This window comes from Electrophorus electricus, chromosome 7 (genome assembly GCF_041902795.1).
Source record: "Electrophorus electricus isolate QZ-2024a chromosome 7, ASM4190279v1, whole genome shotgun sequence".
In the NCBI taxonomy this organism is placed as follows: Eukaryota; Metazoa; Chordata; class Actinopteri; order Gymnotiformes; family Gymnotidae; genus Electrophorus; species Electrophorus electricus.
In genome coordinates, this window is record NC_137503.1 from 32,686,321 (window position 1) to 32,707,025 (window position 20,705).

The following is a 20,705-nucleotide window of genomic DNA, read 5'->3' on the forward strand; positions in this document are numbered from 1 at the left end:
TCGAGGAACGTCATGGACATGGCGTCTTGTGATTGGCCAGTGCATCTTTCGCTAAAACACTGAACAGGATTAGAGTAATGTAAGGTAAAAGTGGGAGGTAAATAGGAGCTGGTGTGGAGGGTGACCGGAGACTCCCTATGTTTCTGCATTTTAGCTATATGGTCGGTGACCAGTGCCTAGTGACTTGAAACGTTGCTTTGAGTTTTCAGATTTGTATATGTATGGATATAGTTATACACTTTAAGTCACAGTTTCCTATTTTATGTAAAGAATTAAAGAAGTAGTGTGCTGGTACCATCTAAGGTTAAGAAGGCTCATTTTCTGTTGTCATTTGAAGCTTTTCCCTGATACAGGATCTGCAGGGATAGGTGCACTGCAGCCTATTCTCATTTACTTATCCGCACATATATTTAAATGTGCCAATACCTATTTCACACAGAAATATACTGTATATAACACAGGATGGCATCTCTCCAGACCTTGCTCATATGTACATATTTTATAACAATTTATCATACTGGGTTAAAATAATATAAAAAATAAAATCATATAAAAACTGTTTATTGCATAGACTTTCTACCCTTTGTATATTTGCAAATATGGAGTGGGCACACATACACAAGTAGTTGGACACACCGTAAAGTTCAGTGTGTCAGATTAGTTAGACTTGTTTTGTATGTGTGCCCTCTGCAAGTCAAATTATGTGTAACATACTTGCCAAATTAAACTGGCACTTGCTCATTTCTTATTTCTCCTTTTCAAATTTATTTATGTATAATGGGTCGACAATGGTGGACACCCTGCAACTGGCTGATGTCCGGTGATATTTCACTGAGACTGCAATTCTCTCTAGCTAGTCAGTGATGCTGACCAAAAAAACAAATGTAGAAACAAATAATCCTGGATGACACAAACAGTATTTATTATTTTGCATATTTATTCACAGTAGAAAAGGGATAAAGGCTTTGCGCTGGTGGGGATATGCTTTAAATGTGCTTTTATAGTACTCGTGGCAGAGCTGGGCAGCTAGAGCCTGATTACAGAGAACACAGAGAACCACCAGCCACCATGTGAGAGAGCAGAGGCCACAGCACATACCCAAGGCAATGTAGATCAGAAGTTCAGCCAGGTAGTGAGGACAGGACACTAGCTCAAACCAACCCCCATGTGGAACTCTATAGGCTAGAGTCTCCACTCTACCTGTGGGTAGAATACAAGCAAGCACATATAAGACAAATACTAATGATCTTCAATTACAAATTAAGGCCATTATGAAATCTACAACAAAATGGCTCCTTAAAAGTCTCCACTGCCTTGCAGCCCTGTTAATCAATGGGAGTAAGTGGCAACCTCATATCCCTGACGTCTCCCTTCTCTCTCAGTAATCTCCATATCTGACAGGTCATTACCCGAGCCACTGGTCCGCAGGCCAGCCAGCAGAGCAAGCGAGCGGTACTGCAGCACAGAGGCCCAGAGGAACAGCAGTACCCCACCTGCATGGTGCCACCTGAGCTGAGAGAGGACCAGACCTGCAGCTGAGAGATATGAACAGTATTATCTCAACAAGCAGCATGTTAGTGCATCCTCAGTGCATCTGATGTAATAAGACTATGCAGCAATTTTCTGAATTTTATTTTATTTACGACTAGCTAAGAGTTAGAATAGGTTTAATGAAACAAATACAAATTAGAGCTACCTCCATTATTTTTATTTCCTAAAGCCTATTGCTAAAGAGAAATCAGTGTAATGGATAACAGGAACACATTCTCACCCTCTACAGGTGGCGGGACATCCACACATAGGACAGTCAGCCCCAGTAAGATGTAGTAACCGAGGCCAAATGCATACTGAACAACATGGATAGACCCGTCAGAGAAAACGCTCACGAACAGGCACTCAAGCAACCTCTTCAGGCAATGAACCCACAGAAGCATCTGCAACACCAGGATGGTCAGCGGAATTTCTGAAAGGGGTACAAACAGTGACAAAGAAACAGTGGTTTTATATTTTATGGTTGAACAATAATATTACTTCAATATTATTAACTCAATTGTATTATTGTTATTTATAATATTTATTAAAATTATTGATTTATATTATTAATATAATATCAATACAATTGCATACTAAATACTACAGTATTGATTATGATATAATGATTCGTTATTATAATAATAATAATGATTAGTAATGATTAATAATATAATTAATCATATTAATGAATAATATGACTTTATTATTTGTTAACATCAGCTGTAGTTAATCATGCTAACATGTATGTTACCAGTACCATTCCAGGAAGACTTTGGTCGTCCACTCAAAACTTCAAGTGTGTCAGTCAAGAATTCAGGGAGCACGTCGCCCAGTATCACAGCACGCAGTGAGAAGATGAGCAGAAGTCCACTCCAGAAGACAGATACTGCATAGAAATGCCAAAACCACCTACACGAGAAGAACAGAAATGGGATTTAAATAGCAACCAACTAGTTAGCAAGGAGCGGGAGTAACGTTAAAAGAACGACCTATTAACCAGCTATCTGACTAGCTACCAAAACAGCCCATTAGCACCTTTTCGGAATATCAAAAAGGCATAGAAAGCCCGGACGGTCGAGCACTTCCTTAGTTTTGCCATAGCGAATAAGGTCCTGGAAAACGTGCTCGAAATCAGCTGGCAATTTCCGTGGCGATTTATGAAAGAAAAAAGCTGCCAGAAATCCTAAAGCTAATAAAAACCACACAATGTCAACCATCTGAAAAGCAACTGGCATCATAGCAACATAACTGCGTTCTCCGATTAAACAGTTCCGTTGGGGAAACAAGAACTCGTGAATAAGGGTTCTGTTTAATGTCTTGCAAAACTGCTGCTAGTTCCGGATCAAATCATTTATTTGAATCATTTCTGCACTTTGTGTGTGGATGTAGAACGTTTCATAGTAAATTGACAAACCAGGAAATACTAGCCAATATATTTGTGTTTACCAAGTGATATGCAGATGTCGAATCTGCAGTTACGCTTGTGTACACCAGGGGGCGGCCAATGCTGGAAAGATGGTAAGTCTTACCGATTTGTTTACGCACTCTGATACTGAGCTGACCATCTCCCGTCTCTGAAGACGTCTACCGTTTATTGGTTCTGTCCAGTTCCACCTCCCCACTGACTAACTGTAAACCATGCTAAACCATTACTGACAAGGTATAGACTACTTTATAAAGAACTCTCTCTCTCTCTCTCTCTCTCTCTCTCTCTCTCTCTCTCTCTTTACGAAATTATATATTAAATTTTGATGTAATTTTAAAATTATTTTATCAGTGTGGTGTCTTGTTTGTTTCAAGTTTAGCTCTTTTTTTGGGGGGGGTCTCTTCCTTTTTGGGCCGAGAGCCTTGCAGACATCAAAGAGAGTGTGGGTGTGTTGTTTTTGGGCCCATCTTCTGAAGGCCCAGGCGGCCCTGAGAGCAAATGCAGCCGCTCCAGGGCAGATGTTTCGCAGCACAAAGGAACACAGACAGTCATAGCAGAGCTGAATAATGGAATGCCATCACATCCCAAACACCTTTTCCATTTTCTGTTTGTGACTTTGCAGATGCTGTCTGAAGTTAAAGTCATGAGTTGTTTGCACTGACACTCAAATGACTATTTCCTGTATTACAAAATGTGGCGGAACATTATGTAGACTATTCATGCTACTTTACAAAGTACTCTGAGATATATTATCTCTGGTGCAGTTTGTCCTAAAGTACTCTGAGATGCATTAACTTTGATACAATATGTTCCTTAAGATACACGACTTTGAAACAAGTGACACTGGATCTTGCTCTAAGAAGGGATCTTGTTTTAGAGAAGTGGGATAACATTGATCCATGTTTCTTAAACTCACAATGGGAGCACTATTCTTTAAAAAAGCTGTATATGAGATATATTATGTGAAAATCATTAAGCTATCTGACCCTAGATAAGTAGTCTTACTTTTGTTCATCAAATGGAAGTCCAAGGAGAGCCCTCAAACACGACTATTGTTAACCCGTTCTACTTCAGTCATTTTTCTCATTAGGGTTCTCTTCCAAAACCTTTCAGAGACAAGTTTACAAGTGACTCAGGTATAACCAGATAACACTGGTCAAGAAAAACTTTGCCTCCTGAAAACAACACCAGTTTATTATAGTATCACGTATAGCTTTTTTGTTCCAGTATACATGCATGTGTAGTAAGGAAAAGTGCTACCAAGGATCTCCTCTCTATTGTCAGACTACTGCTGGACACTCAAGAGGTCAGAAGTTCTCGAGGCCACAGGAATCATGTTAGAAGTAAGTATGTATGTATTGTAAGTGTTATAACAGCCTTATTTATTAATATTAATATCTGGCTTTCAGTTTTTCTGTTTCTTTAATCATCATTAACATTTGCAAATAAGTGTATTTCTTGAAACCATTCGTACAAACAGCACAACACAATGGATTACTGGCAAAATCCCGTAACCTGCTCAAACTTATTAGTTTATGTCTCAAAAGTAAATATTTATGTTGGTTAATGTCAGTACCATCAGAATGACAGGTCCTTATGTCATTGTTTATGAACAGGGCAATGGTACCTCAGTGGTTAAGGTACTTGCCTAGTAATTGGAAGGTTGCCAGTTTAAGCCCCACTACCGCCAAGTTGCCAGTGTTGGGCCCCTGAGCAAGACTCAAGTTGTGTTCAGTCATAACTGTAAGTTGCTTTTAATAAAAGCATCTGCTAAATGCTACAAATGTAATTTTCTGATGAATATAGTTTTGTTGATAATGATTGAAAATGCACTTGTGTTGGTGGCATATTTCAGTTCCTACAGTAGCACATTATTGTATGTAGGAGACTGATTGTATGAGAGTGGACAGGATTCACATTTATGCTGTTACTGTTTGTGCTTTATTTTACTGATAGACCATATCATTGTGATACAGAAAAGAAAGACAAGGCTATTGTACAGCATTCTTTTTCATACACACATCCCTTTCATACACACATCAATTCAGAAGACTAATACAAATGTATAGAACATGCTTGAGAGATTTTGACTAGTTCAACACTTTTTAATGTAATTATTTATGCAGTGATCTAATGCCTAGATATTTTAGGGATAGTGGTATTAACCACAGGACATGTCTAATCCATTTTGATCAACATGGAATAAGTAGTTGAAAATGTAAGAAACCGTTCACAATTGTACATCATCACTGGCCTCAATGTGTTGTTCAGTTGTACAGTCATTTGTCTAATGTGCCAGAGCTTTTGCTATTTGTTCAAAAGAATGAGACATTGCTTTTATGATGTGCACAAGTGACTAGATGATTTGGAGGTTGAACAAGTAGTTTTCAAAATTTTAGTTCTTATCTGAGAAATGCACCAAAGCAACTGAGAAAAACTGTAATGTAAAATGTAATTGCCCTGCGTAAAAACATACATGATAGAAAAAGTCTAGAAACAATAAAATCAATTCAAATTCATTTAGCAGACGCTCTTATCTAGAGCGACTTACAAAAGTGCTTTGTCATTTACTCATAGAATATATCCAAGTACAGTACAGTAGGTTAGAATTAAACATACAAATGAACTAGAATACTGTAGAATACAGGGATGAATGCTGATATCTAGAAGTGCAAAATATATAAGGTCTATCTTAAACAATGTGCTATAAACAATAAGTGCTAGTGAAGTTTGTGAAACGTTTGTGAAACACAAAAAAAGTTCAAACTTTGCTGCCCAGTGGGGCAAATCTTCCACAATGATATGCATATACTGGCCATTTTGAGCAGTTAGCTAGGTAGAAGCTGACATCATGCCTCTAGGGTGGTAGATGTGGATGGCCTGGATTAGGTGGCAAGGTTCAAGCCCCGCCCAGTCTACATCCAGGCCCTGCCCAGTGCTCATCCAGTCGCTGCCCAGGCCCCGCCCAGTCTACATCTAGGCCCCACCCAGGTCCAGGCAATGATGTTCCCCTTTCTGCGCACCCATTCTTTACTCCACATCTGCTTTTATGTGTACAAACACAACCCACACATACATATTCACACACCACACACTGTAGGCTTGGTTCCTGTCTGAGGATCTGTTTCCTGGCCCCCTCTGTCACTTCCTCATGAGGTATAACCCCTTGACCTTCTTTCTGATACTTCATCCCTCTCTCCATCTCTCCATCCGGCTCCTTACACTCCATTCATACTTTAATTTGCTATTACCAAGTGTTTTAGATCTTGCAAAGGTAAACGTACAAACACACACACACACACGCACGCACACACACGTGCACACACGCACACACACAGTAAATTGTGCTCATGTACTTTCCTTATAAGTTTCATTATATGACTAAATTTAAATTTGCACATTTATAAAATATGGAATATAGGTTTTAAATGTATATTTGACATAATACAAGTCTAAAATACATTTATAAATGCATGTATAAAATGCTAATACACATATAGCTAAAGCATAAATTGCATGAGTGCCTGGCACATAAAATAAATCCCTCGTCTGGGGCTTTTCCGAGGCCTAGCTTTAATCCTGTCCTGCTGGCTGAGATCACTGCTGGTATGTAAGATATGACTGACCACAGGCTGGGACAGTTGGTTGTTATCTTGTAAGTTCGTTATTTCAGCTTTGTCTTTACCTGGTTCCATGTCCCTGGTGTGGTGGCTCTTTATGGGGACCTAATAAGCACACTGTTTTGCTGTGTGTTTGTGTGTGTGTAGCATCTGAAGTATTTGAATAATAACCATCTGAAGTATTTGATTCCAGGATGCCTCCTGGAGAAGGCTTGTTTCCTGTCTGAGGATCTGTTTCCTGGCCCCCCATCACTTCCTCATGTCGTATAAGCCCTTGGCCTACTGTCTGATACTTCATCCCTCTCTCCATCTCTCCTTTAATTCCCTCCCTTCACACGCATTTCATCCTTCACTTTACTACCACTTTACTATTACTATTTCTGCTGTGTAAAATACTTTTAGTCAAAATGATTTTCTTGTCCCTCAGCTACTGATAAACCTGGAAACCCCTTGTAATCACATGATTTAATATTGATCTTCATCACTGGCATTTGTTCCTCCCTGAGCATTATCGAATCATCATCATCATCATCATCATCATCATCATCAGTGAGTCAGCAGCAGCAGGAGGTAACTCACACTTGGTATGTGATAAAGAATTGATTTTTCACCTCTGCCAGGGACCAGGCTGTTTGAAACAGCAGGCACAGTGACTCTATTGTAGTGTTGGAAAATGCACATGATCAAGATCAACTGGGCTGACGTGTCGGAGTTTTCTCAGGCAAAGCACGAAACCTGGGATGAGCAAAAGGTCAGACGAAGGAATATTTCATTTTTAAATTTGATTAAATAATTATCGGAAATGCAGGATTCTGGATCGTATTCTCCTTGTGTTCTGTAACGTTTCTTCTGGCCCGAGTGCTGATGGGCGTGGAGCAGGACGCACAGACTCCCTCGATGAAGCGACACATTTATAACATAAGGCACAAACATCAACGGTGGCACTCATACATAACGTTAACGAAAGACACGACTCAGACATTTAACGAAACATAGACTAAAATAACACTGAACGATAATCACATACGAGTTTTACATTTAACAGCAGGCTAACAATGCCCAACACAGTACACACACTAGCCGAGATTTAAATAGACAAAAAACACAAGACATTAAACCCTGTGCAGGTGCATACAATTACAAAGGGCATGGTTCCCAATAAGGTGAACCCCCCTGCACGCGCAGGCCGTACCATGTGACTCATGGGGGGGAGCGTCCCGTGACATGTTCTCCTTGTGCAAGTGCTTGTACATAAGAAAATTACTACTTGTTTTACAGTGTTGCCCCAAAAATGTCCTGAGTAAAAAAAAAAGAAGGATAATACTGCCCATCCATAATATTATTACTGCCCATTGTTAATATTAATACTGCCCATCATTAATATTAATACAGCCCATCATTAATATGAATACTGCCCATCGTTAATATTAATACAGCCTATCATTAATATTATTACTGCCCATTGTTAATATTAATACTGCCCATCATTAATATTAATACAGCCCATCATTAATATTATTACTGCCCATTATTATTATTACTGCCCATAACTAATATTAATACAGCGCATCATTAATATTACTGCACATTATTAATATTATTACTGCCCATTACTAATATTAATACAGCCCACCATTAATATTAATGCAGCCTTCTGTTTACCCCATGCAGACACTATAAAATCATTTATTTTCAGAAGACACAGTCCAATAGCATGTATATTAGCAGGTGTAGTATCATATCTAACACAGAATAACTAAAACAAAACATGAAAATAGAAGCCTGACCAGATAGATAGATAGATAGATAGATAGATAGATAGATAGATAGATAGATAGATAGATAGATAGATAGATAGATAGATAGATAGATAGATAGATAGATAGATGGAAGGTAATTAACCAGCGTCTGTTATTATAACTCCTGTGGTTGATTGGGTTGGTTAATTCAAGACTTTTAAACAGCACAAACAGGTATAGTGTTAAAGCTGCTAAAGTTTAGTGCAAATGAAATATATTTAGTACATTTTTCACTTTTGCTCTTGTCTAATGGATCAGGAGACTTTATTAAGGCATGCATGTGTAGGTGTGTGTGTGTGTGTGTGTGTGTGTGTGTGTGTGTGTGTGTGTGAGAGAGACTCTTATCTCTGTCATTCCGGTAACATTCAGTGTTCCCTCCTGCTCCATGTTAAGTGACTCAACTCTCTGGTTAATCATGTGATTCTCTGGTTAATCATCAAGCTCTTTATGTGCTATAGCGGGTGAGCATGAGCAGGAAATTCAGCATTCATGTGACTGGACGGCTGATTTCCGCAAAAGTAGAGCTGTTGCATTTTGCTGCATATCAACATCATGGCGCGGTTCAGAGGTTCATCTCTCTTCAAGCTGATTCTGTGTAGATTCATCGTGGATCGAAGGGCCAGACAGAACTTTCTGGAACAAGCCTGATGGGATCTCCTGTGGTGCCTGGGCAGGACACATTTAGTATGTCTGTCAGAAGAGCGCAGTATTTAAGATAGCTCTGACAGCACACAGGAGACTGTTATAACCTCACATAGCAAAAGTCTTCCTCTAAGAATTTATTGCCGGAAACAATCAAAAGTCATTAGTCATTCGGACAAATCCAAACATTCCTTAACTAATGCAAAACATTATTCATTTTGCACAAACACAAAGCCTGTTTAGAATACTGATTAGATACAGCCTAAAGTAACACATAAGACTACACAAACGTCTGGCGCTCTTTCAGCCGAACTCAGCGGGATTGGAGATCATTTTCAGTGCTGTGTTATTACTTTTGCTCACTAATCTCTCTTATTCTCGTGAACATACGATGGCTATTAATGCATCCGCTTTCTCTGGCGTTCCACTGCAGTACTCTTACCTTCTCCATCCCTCTCATCATCTTGTCGCTCCAGAAACAACAGAGACCAAACCTCAGTAGCAGATTCCCACGGCTCTCCCTCCTCCGGCCTTTCTCCGCTTCCTCTGCTGTATAACGCCACGCAGCACAAGCTGCTAGCATTAGCCAGATTTACATGACGACATTCGTGAAACTAAAAGGCTTGAGATGATTAACTTTGATCGGCGTTCTGACGTTTCATACAGAGCTAGACACTTCCTTCAAGGCCACATATGCGAATGTTTATGGGGTCAAAAAAAAAAAAAGTTCAGAAACCTAAGGGATCTTTATGTTGGAGCAAAAGAAAACGCCTGCTTCCAAACCAGATGGCCCTTACATTGTCTTTATGGAGGGGGCTCCTATCGGTTTATATTTATATCATTTATATCTCTCTACATTTGTAAGAATTCACGGCAGACTGGAGAGGACATTGCAAATGTAGTTATGCTCCAAAATATAAGGAAACATGTACATGTACACATACTGGGCAGTACCGTTGCTGTCTTGTACACATGCTAATACATTTAAATGATAAAACACATTTACAGCAGTAACAGACTACATTTGGTCCACTCCTTTAGCTCATGGTTGAACGCTGTACGTGAATACAGCTGCCATATTGGTATTCAAAGCTGCATCTAATGCATGTATGCCTATGGAGGCAGTGGTGTGGTTTGTTACAAATGCCAGAAATGTATTTATGATATGGAGTAGTTGGTTTTCATACCAAAATATTTACAATAATATCTTATTATTACTGTGATATAGTTATTTACATTTGATCATGCATTTGACCATGTTGGTACAACCCTGAAGTTATTTACATATCAGTTGTCCAGTATACAGCGGGTGAAATAAGCATTGAACACGTCACCAATTTTCTAAATTGGTAAATATATTTCTAAAGGTGCTATTGACATGAAATTCTGACCAGATGTTGGTAACAACCCATCCAATCCACACATGCAAAGAAATCAAACCACAGATGTTCAGTTATGTGTAATAATGAGAAATGACACAGGGAAAAAGTATTGAACACGCTTACTGAAATTTATTTAATGCTTATTTAATATTTATCTAATAATGCCATAATGCCATAATACACACCATGTTTGGAGGTCAAAAGGCACTAGATATATCCCCAAGAACACCATACCAACAGTGAAGTTTGGAGGTGGGAACATCATGGTGTAGGGCTGTTTTTCAGCATACGGCAATGGCATGCTTCACATAATTGAAGGAAGGATGAATGGACAAATATACCGAGACATTCTTGATAAAAATCTGCTGCCTTCTACCAGGATGATGAAGATGAAACGAGAGTGGACATTTCAGCAAGACAATGATCCCAAATCCACAGCCAAGGAAACTCTCAGTTGGTTTCAGAGAAAGAAAATAAAGCTGCTAGAATGGCCCAGCCAATCACCTGACCTGAATCCAATTGAAAATCTATGGAACTAAAGCTCAGCGTTCATAGAAGGAGCCGACGGAACCTTCAGGATTTGCAGAGTGTTTGTGTGGAAGAATGGGCCAAAATCACACCCGAGCAATGCATGCGACTAGTTTCTCCATACAGGAGGTGTCTTGAAGCTGCCATCACCAAAAAAGGCTTTTGTATGAAGTATTAAATCAATTTCAGTAAGCGTGTTCAATACTTGTTCCCTGTATAATTTCTCATTATTACACATAATTTATGGACATCTGTGGTTTGATTTCTTTGCATGTGTGGATTGGATGGGTTGTTACTGACATCTGGTGAGAATGTCATGTCAATAGCACCTTTAGAAATATATTTATTTAGAAAATTGGTGACGTATTCAATACGTATTTCACCCGCTGTATACAACAGTAAACCGGGATCCTAGTTGTTAGACAATAGCCAGAGTGCCAAGAGCCATGGCAGAGTGGTAGAAATGTTGATTACAGTCTTTCTCATTTAGATACACACTGTAACTGAATTAATACATCAAGAAACTGATTCCTTATGTTAAAATCTCATAATCATACAATATTTGTTCACAACTATAAACATTCTTATTGTTTGCACTTCTGTTGCACTCATTTTGCAAACCTCTGCACACACGTCTCATCACACTGTACAGGTCTCATTGGGAACACACCTGTCTCATTTACCTAAACACAGGTGTCACCAATCAAAGCTCAGTATGCTAATGAACCAAACCATCATCCCACATGTGAAAACATGGTATATCATAATTACTCACCTTTCCTAATTGCCAGGGGCATATAAACTCACACACTGGTTCAGGAAAAAGAGAGAGGAAGAGGAAGATGAAGAAGGTGTGGAAGACAAATATTTCCCGAGGCATCGCAGCAGTTCTTGTGGATAGTGTCATACTAGAGTGAGTTGAAGGGGAGCTGGGCAGATCTGTAGCCAAATCCTCACGATCCACACGATGGTACCTGACATTGTGGGGGTCTGTTTGTTTGTTTGTTTTTGCTGTAACATTTTTGTGTATTTATGTAAATATACAGCACTTCTCTCTATTTTTTTTGTTTTTACTGTAATTGAGCAGTTCAGTAGTTTGTTTTATGACTCAGCACATTTTATTGGTAGATTTGTGAACAGATACATAAACATAAATATTGTACTTGGGTTAGTCAGTGCCTGTTTTTGAGGTCTTTGTATTTTGATAAGGTTTTGTGTTTTGCAGCACACATTGTAACTTTATGGTTTGTATCCATACATACCAGCTGTAGGTGTGTCGTATTCTGGGTGGATTATTTGGTTTTGAGGAGGGTATGTAGAGTTTTTCAGTCAAAAGTGAGTTTTTCTTCTTTTGAGAGGGTTTTGAGAATAGTTTGTATGGTTAAGAGCTTTGAGTTTTTAGCATTGGGAAATATGTGTAATGTCTGGAGAAATGTATATAACCATTCAAAAAGAACTTTTTAAATAAGACTGAGAATGAATGATCAGATAATAGCCGGACAGATTCAGCCTGAAGTGAAGAGATCCACACTGGATTAGATCCAGTCACATGTTAATTGGGCTGAGTGATGAGTTCCACTTTGTGCTGCTGTCTTGCTCTACTGTGGCTCCGAGTTGGTAACCTTGAGCTGACTGTCCAAGGGTCACTCATGTCACTCATGGGTGGCTGTTTCATTTCATTGTTGAGGGAAAGACACACAGAAACTCTGTTAACTCACTCAAACAGTAACACTGTGAAATAAACGCACAAGCATTTATGAACCAATCATAGGCAAAACTACACGTCTCAAAGATGCAGATAACCTGTGTTTGGGGATCAATAATTAGCAGCTGCAGCCAGTGTTGTGATTTGCTTGGTCAAACACTTTCAGGTGATTTTTGTGTTACCAAATAATCACTGGGTCTACTGTTTTACCAAAAGTCAAGTTGCAAAAATGTTTTGCTTATAACTGTTTGGAATTGACAGCATGCACTGATTGCTTGGTGTGTGTGTGTGTGTGTGTGTGTGTGTGTGTGTCTGTGTAAAATTCAGTGATCATCAGTGAAACTCAGATTCTCTGGACATGTCTAGATATTTTTGTTATGCCACGTGATGAAGTTGTGCAGAGGACTATGGGGAACCTTGCACATTTTGTCAGTATATCAGTTAAAGGATCCTGTGTGTGTGTGTGGGGGGGGGGGAGTCAGCGACACAGCTGTCTTAGTCCATTGTGCTCCTAGTGAGTGTTTCCATTGCTCTCTGTGTTTTCATTTCCAATGCCCTTCGCTGATGACTGAACAGGAACTGGCACACCTTGGCCTGGGCCGTCTGGACATTCAACCAGGGCAGGATCTCTGACCATGCTGCCTGCTACGGCCTGTCCATGTACTGCATGCATTAGAGTAACTCTGAGAAACAATGACTTTTTTTGAGACCAAACACTTATAACCCCATCTAGTATGTCAACTCACAATACTCATAACTCTGACCCTAATTCACCACATAAGCCATAGTTTTGCACATCTATCTATCTATCTATCTATCTATCTATCTATCTATCTATCTATCTATCTATCTATCTATCTATCTATCTATCTATCTATCTATCTATCTATCTATCTATCTATCTATCTATCTAATCATGTCTTACTGGCCCTCTTTTCAACATGTCTCTGTGTCATGGTTATGGTCTGTCTATGGCTCAGGAGAGCAGAACCGCAAACTGAAAAAAACAACAGACAAAAAAGAAAGAAAACATTCCTGCCCCGAGCCTTTCCACGCCCGCCGCTGGGAGAAGAGTGGAGCAATAGGAGGTGTCTCTCTCTGTCTCTCACAAAAACACACTTGTCCTCCTCTTCTGTAGAGGGAAGGAGGAAGGGAGGAGGTGCAGGTGATAGAGCTCCCAGTAGGAGTGACCAGGACAGGAAACATATGGAGGCGGCGTATGCACGCTCTGACACCGATCCCATCCTGATTTTCCCTAACGGGTATGCAGGCCTCCAAGCAGCCGGCCAGCTCGCACACTGCAGGGGTATATGGGACTGGTGTACAAGCAGTGACCTGGTTGGAAAATGGTACGGAGGGGAGTGGGACACAGAATACAGGCACACATTCCTTTCTCAGCCCACCCCTGACTTCTAATGAGCAGTTCCATTGCTCTCTGTTTCATTTCCCCTCATCTATAAAAGAGCTTAGGAAAGACATTTAATATGGTGGTCCAGAAAGTAAAAAGTAACATAAAACTGATTATACTGGGGAACATATTTGAATCTCTAAGCTGAATAAGTCGTGAAACAGAAGCACAAGTCTGGAATCATCGCTCAGACTGACATAAAACAGCCTTTTCTAGTGTTTCGTGAAGCACAGAGTCTGTGACATTAAGTGAAGGTAAAAGTAAATGTTTAAATGAGCTAGTTTTCATCCCAGTCTTCTCCCACACGTCCCCCTACTTACAACGTCATATTTCACGGCTCAGTTATGGCTTGATCATTTAAGAAAACTATTTTATATTATGCTAGTGTTACTACAAAATATAACACACTAATGGTTACTTTTAGCTTGACTGTCGTTAACACTGAGTTAAAGTGCTTTAAAGTTTTGACATTTAAAGACCATCGACCTCTATCATGACTGTTAAAATCCATGACACCTGCTGTGGGGAAGGCAGAGGGCAATAACCCCACCCAGGTCTCAACGCGTGCCCGGACCACCGGCCCAAACAGCCAGCTCCCTGGGAGAGCAGCCAGAGCAGCTATTTCACTCAGTGGTCTCTGTTACCACACCTCTCTGTCGGGCCTTGTTGAAGAGTTGAGTAATGGTCAGTGAATTTTCTGAGAAGCCTCTACTTCATGTTCTCCTAATATTCTTTTGTCATTAAAAAAACATTTTTTTTTTAATCAACTTTTGTGCCAGTTTTTGTTTAATCAAGCAGAAAGGAGCTGGGAAAGGACTCCCAGAATGCCATGCACCTCTCCACAGTCTATTTAGTTTACAATTTGATGTTAATGTTGTTGTTGAGTAGTTGAATTCTGTGTGTCTGGGTTTAAGTTGAATCACGTATGTTTTAGTTTAACTAGTGTGTTAGTAGTGCCTTGCCAACTTCCTGTTGTGCTTCCTAATTAGTAACCCCCTGCCCTTTTCCCTCTAGGTCACTTCCTTGTCTGCTTGTTTGTCATATGTGAATATTTTAAAAGAGTTTGCTTACAGTGAAAGAGTTGGCATTCTCTGGTTTCCTTTTGTGCCAACACTATAATATTTATTCCATACACCTGGCAGACGTACAGGTATTAACTGACACACACCCTTCATGTTAGCTATCCTCTAGCCCTTTGTCATTGATCAGTCTCTAACCACATGACAGCAGTTGGGCGGGATATTTCTGGATGGCAGGCTGGTCACTGAAATGTTACTGTGCCCACCTTGCTGTGCTCTGTGCACTAACACCAGCAGAGTACTCACAACCACCCTTCTATGTCTGTTAAGCTTTTTACTTGGCCAGGTCATTCACATGCTCCCTGATCATAGGTCTAAGTGTCTGGCCTTGCAGTAGAAGATTGAAGATGTTTTGCCACTCAGCCAAAGTTCAAGTGAATATTCAGAAACTCTGTGACATTTAAAAGCATGTGGGTGATTCACACATGTATACTCAGCAATGTAAAAAAACACCTACCATCAAAATGGAAAGTTTCCAGCAGTGACACAACTAGTAGCTCATTGTTCCCGCTTTCGCAAGCGCAATGGCTATCACAACATGAGACTGACGAGGAAGGCAAGTCAGAGGGGAGAGATATCATCATCATCATCATCATCACCATCATCATCCCTACTCCCGAACCTGGGAACCAAGACCCAATGAGTCCATGCACCAAGTGCAATACTACAGCTGCTGACCTGGGATTGAAACTCATGGCTAAAATGGACAGACTACCAGGCCAAGTGAAGTACCTGAAAGGCTGCTGGAAGATGTGAATGCAGCCCTAAAGGTAATAAAGGCAATACCTTCTGCGGCCATCACTGAAAGCAACAAGCTGACATATGCTACAAGTCAGCTGGACAGGAAAAGCAAGAGCCGAGCTATCAACACCGCTGCCCTGCCAGTGATCAGGAACCCTGTGGACATAATACGCTGGCCTAAGGAGAAGATAGAAGCCACTGGCATCAAGACAAGGAAACTCCTCACCATGCACGGAGGGTTTCATCCCACATCCAGCACTCTGAGACTGTTCAGTAAGTGGAAGGAGGCGGGACAAGGACTAGTGAGCGTCAGAGCCACTATCCAGGATGAACCAACCAAGATCCAGGAGTACACCAGGATGATAGTCCCAAGTGGCGAAGTGCTTAGTGAGTACCCAGACAGCAAAAACACGAGGAGGATGGAAGTGAAGACCAACAGGGACCATCATAGGAGAGAAAACCCCTGCACTGTATGCACCACCGGCAGATAGTGGAAGTGTCTGAAAGGGAGAAATCCTACCAAAGGCTGGAAATGGTTGGACTGAAAGATACCACGGAGGCACTAATCATGGCAGCACAGGAACAAGCGTTAAACACAAGATCAGTAGAGGCTGGGATGTACCACGCCAGGCAGGACCCCAGAAGCAGGCTGTGCAAAGATGCCCCTGAGACAATCCAGCACATAACAGCAGGAAGCAAGATGCTAGCAGGCAGAGCGCACATGGAACGCTATAACCAAGTGGCTGGCATAGTGTATAGAAACATCTGTTCCGAGTATGGGATGGAAGTTCCAAGGTCTAAGTCTGATATACCCCCAAAGGTTTTGGAAAATAACTATGCTAAGATCCTGTGGGACTTCCAGATACAGACATACAAGATGGTAATGGTTAACTAACTATATATCTCACCTGGTTAATTCCACATTAGCAGGCACTGAACATCACCTGGGTAATTCCACACTAACATGGAGAAGGAGACTGCTAACAAATGAGGGACAGATGAATGTTATTCTGGGTGGTAAACAGGTGCTCTAAACACCAGACCAGCTGGGGGTGATGGTCTTTGTCCCACTAACCTCTCTCTCAGGGGCTAACGTGCACTTCACACCTTTCATGTGTCCACATCCACCCATGTTGGTTCGTGTTGATCCTTTTTTAACCATTAGCACACTCTCCATGGTCACATCAGGAGAGCTGCCTATTTGTTTTGGTGGGTGGAGTCCATGTTGCCCCACCTAAAAGACCTGGGTTTTGGATGGAGCATGTTTGATGCCTTCAGCCTTCATCACAAAGCCCATCGTTAAAGAAAAAGTCCTCAAACTTTTTGCAAACTCTCAGCTGACAGTTCACCTTTCAACATGACAATAACTCTAAGCTTACAGCCAAAACTATTGGCATAACTTAGGGGCAAGTCTTTGAATGTCTTTCAGTGGCCTGCCAAAAGCCCATGCGGATTGCAAACGCTCACCATCCAGCCTGATGGAGCACGTGAGGACCTGTCGTGGAGAACGGGGTCAAATCCAAACACGGCTCAGAGAGAAGACCTGCTGCTGTACCTACAGCCATCAGGGTTTCTACACGGTACTGAAGGAATGCTCTGAACACTTCTGTGAATACGAGGATCCAGTTTTACATATTTGTAATTCATTTATGAAATTTTCTAAAAATTTGATTTCATATGACTTCATTGTTATGGGTGATTAGGTGCAGATTGATGGGTAAGAGGTAATTATATTAATCTAGAGGAAAAGTACAGGGGTCTGAACACTTTCTGAATCCATTGTGTATGACATGATAGATTACTGTACACTACACTTTATATCTGCCTTATTTGCTGTCAAATCTGGGACTCTTGACATTCTCATCTCCATGGAAATGAGCTTGACATTGACCTCGCTTGTTACTGTGTCCCTCTCTACCCCGGAGACTATAATTATATAAGACAGTGCGAAACAAGCGAGGTCTAGCCCATATTGTAGCCTGTCTTGGAAAATAACAACTAGATTGCAAACAGTTGTTAATCATTTGTCACTTCTTCATTCTAGATCCTACTGTCAGCTTTCTCCCACTTCAGAGCTGCAGTGGAAATGTCTTTTATGGCGTCTCCGGATCACTGTAACGCTCCGGCTCCGGCTCCGTCTGCTCTGTTCTCTGCCGATTCCTTCCCATCATTCATGTGGCACTTATGTAATGTTGATGGGAAAAAAACAGCAGTTGGTTATTATACCACCGACAGCTCTTTGGACTGGGCAGAAAACCCCTGGGCAGAACGCCAGGAAAATACACAAGATGCATGTAGGAAATATTATAACAACGTTTATTGTACTATTTCATTTCACTTTGAAAACAAACATACACAGACACTTGAATCTCCTGGCACAGAAAGCAATAGCAATCACGGCCTCATTATTCTAATAATTTTTATGGTCATATCCCTTATAAGCAAAAAAAAACCCCAAACAAAACAAAACAAAACAAAACAAAACAAAACAAAACAAAACAAAAAATGCAAAACTAAACACACTCCACACTCCCATATCTGTGTGACATGACACACACACACACACACACACACACACACACACACACACACACACACACACTGTAAACAACTCTGTACTTAAATAGATATACAAATGTCCTTCACACATTGTGACCAACGCATATATTTTAGACTACCTAGAAGACCCACACATTAAACCTGCGCACTTTAACAGAAACTGCAGGGACATGGCCTCGCCCCCTCCACATCTCCTACTGCTCTCTCAACACTCCCGTCATACGAGGAGGTGCATGAAGTGCACATGCTCATACAGCCGATTAGATGTACTAAGAATGATTTAGGGACACTAACACAGCAGCCTGTGTTTGTTACTGAAGGCTTCCCTCTTTGAATTACGAAACCAGCCCAAACCAGATGTAGTTCTCGTGCTGGTGCCAAGGAGTGGTGGGGCTCTCCGGTCAAGAGGTCTGCTGGTCTTTATAACCTCCAATCACTCCTACTCCATCCAAACCTGGAAACAATCAGACAATCAAACACATCTCAGGATGACAAAATAATTCTAAAAACAACCCTGTACACTTATCCCCTCCCCCCCCCCCAAAACCCGCATCTGTGAACAATGCATTTGCATATAAAGTAATCAATCAGGTCAATCTACTACTATAATGATACCCTTTGGTAGAGAGAATGCCATTTTTCTAGATCTAGACAATGTGTTCTACCTCTTAAATGGGGTAAACTTAAAACCTGAGGTTGGCAGAATGACTAACAAGTCATAGCAGGTACAATGACCTTTATATAGAACAAACATGCCTTATACCCCTTTATATAGAACAAACATGCCTTATACCCCTTAATATAGAACAAACATGCCTTATACCCCTTTATCTAGAACAAACATGCCTTATACCCTTTATATAGAACAAACATGCCTTATAATCCTTAATATAGAACAAACATGCCTTATATCCCTTTATATAGAACAAACATGCCTTATACCCCTCTTGCTAGTAGGCTGTCCCCCCACTCACAAGGCTCTCCAGGCTGTTGCATTTACACACTCCTACAGCAACTTAAACTAAATACATAATGGGAAATTTTAGTTTATTGGCCATATTTTTTATTTTCAGTTTGAAAAACATAGTTTTTGTCATATGTAATAACTGTAGCCTTTGAGATTATTTCCTGTGCATCAGGGATAAGAGGTGAAAACTCTGGTTTTTATCACATTGCGATATGAAAATTCCCTCTCGCGCGCAGCACCGCTGCAGGGCAGCGTGAGGGATAACAGAGTGACTTTGCCAAGGCTGGAGTAACTCTCTTGATTGCTTGTCTTCACTGTTGACCACTGCTGTCATACACAGACGAGGCTGCCAGACATTTCCCTGCTTGCTTTAAACACATCCATCCTCTTGCAGTGGTGTCTCTGTCAACAGATAGATCTTCCCTCACTTTTCTGAAGCATGTTACTCAGTGTTGTGTTGCCAAAACCGGAGATCTTGTTTCCTGAGGCGAAGTTGAAGGATCAAAGATTAAAAATTGGTCACATGACTTGAGGAATTCATATCTGCTTTGAAACTCAGGAACAGTCCATTAACCTTGTTCCTTCTCTCCCTCAGCGTGAGAAACAAACTCTCTGCTGCACTTGCCTCGTGCCTCTACCTTCAAGCGGAAGTGTCAGATGATCGATAGCGCCTGAGTTTGCGCATCTTTGCATTCACCAACAGTCAAATTCTCTTGCTGGACCCTGAGGGATGTGAAGTGCAAAATGTGTCCAGTGCCAAGCATGCTGGTTAGGAAACATGAAAAACACTTTTACGCAGATATGTTTTCTGTCATCACTTGTAACCTCACCCTTCGTATTTCCGACAGCCTCTCGCCTCCATGCAGACCGTCTTGTATTGAGCAGCCTTTATTTGGACCAAGCATGCGCACCCTACCTCCAGTTAGGCATATCCCTGGTGTCATACCGACAGATCCCCAAGCAGACTACAATAGCAACCCAGTTGTCACCAGGTCAACGACTCAACCAAGCGGAGACGTCCAATCAGATCAGCGTTACCGGAATATTAAACTCACCTGTGTGCCCTGATTATTGGAGTATATAAGACTGTTTCAAACTCTCATTCATTGCAAAGTACTGCCGATAGTTTACTAAAGCATACCCAGTGTTATTTTGGATAGTCTTTTTGTGTACCGTACCCTGTCTTCATATTCCTCGTTATTGTATTTTATTTGCCCCTTCTGGATTTTCTGCCTGGTTCTTTTGTGATTGCTCTTCTGGTTTCTGACTTGGACTGCTATGTTCTCTACAATTTGGATTGTCCCTTTCTATAGTCT

At 40.8% G+C, this 20,705-nt stretch overlaps 1 protein-coding gene across 2 annotated transcripts; it reads right to left on the reverse strand.

Moving 5' to 3' along the window:
- Positions 1-898: 898 nt before the first annotated feature.
- On the reverse strand, positions 899-2,827 carry srd5a3 (steroid 5 alpha-reductase 3). Of its 2 annotated transcripts, none has more exons than XM_027024461.3 (5): positions 2,569-2,824; positions 2,291-2,442; positions 1,772-1,963; positions 1,410-1,535; positions 899-1,200 (listed from the first exon to the last, which is right to left on the reverse strand). In XM_027024461.3, the coding sequence occupies exons 1-5, from the start codon at positions 2,769-2,771 to the stop codon at positions 941-943; spliced, it is 933 nt and encodes a 310-aa protein (XP_026880262.2). In that variant the 5' UTR covers positions 2,772-2,824; the 3' UTR covers positions 899-940. The 2 variants fall into 2 exon arrangements, with proteins under 2 accessions (XP_026880262.2, XP_081574049.1); XM_081717923.1 differs by having other exon boundaries at positions 1,047-1,200; positions 1,351-1,535; positions 2,569-2,827.
- Positions 2,828-20,705: the final 17,878 nt, after the last annotated feature.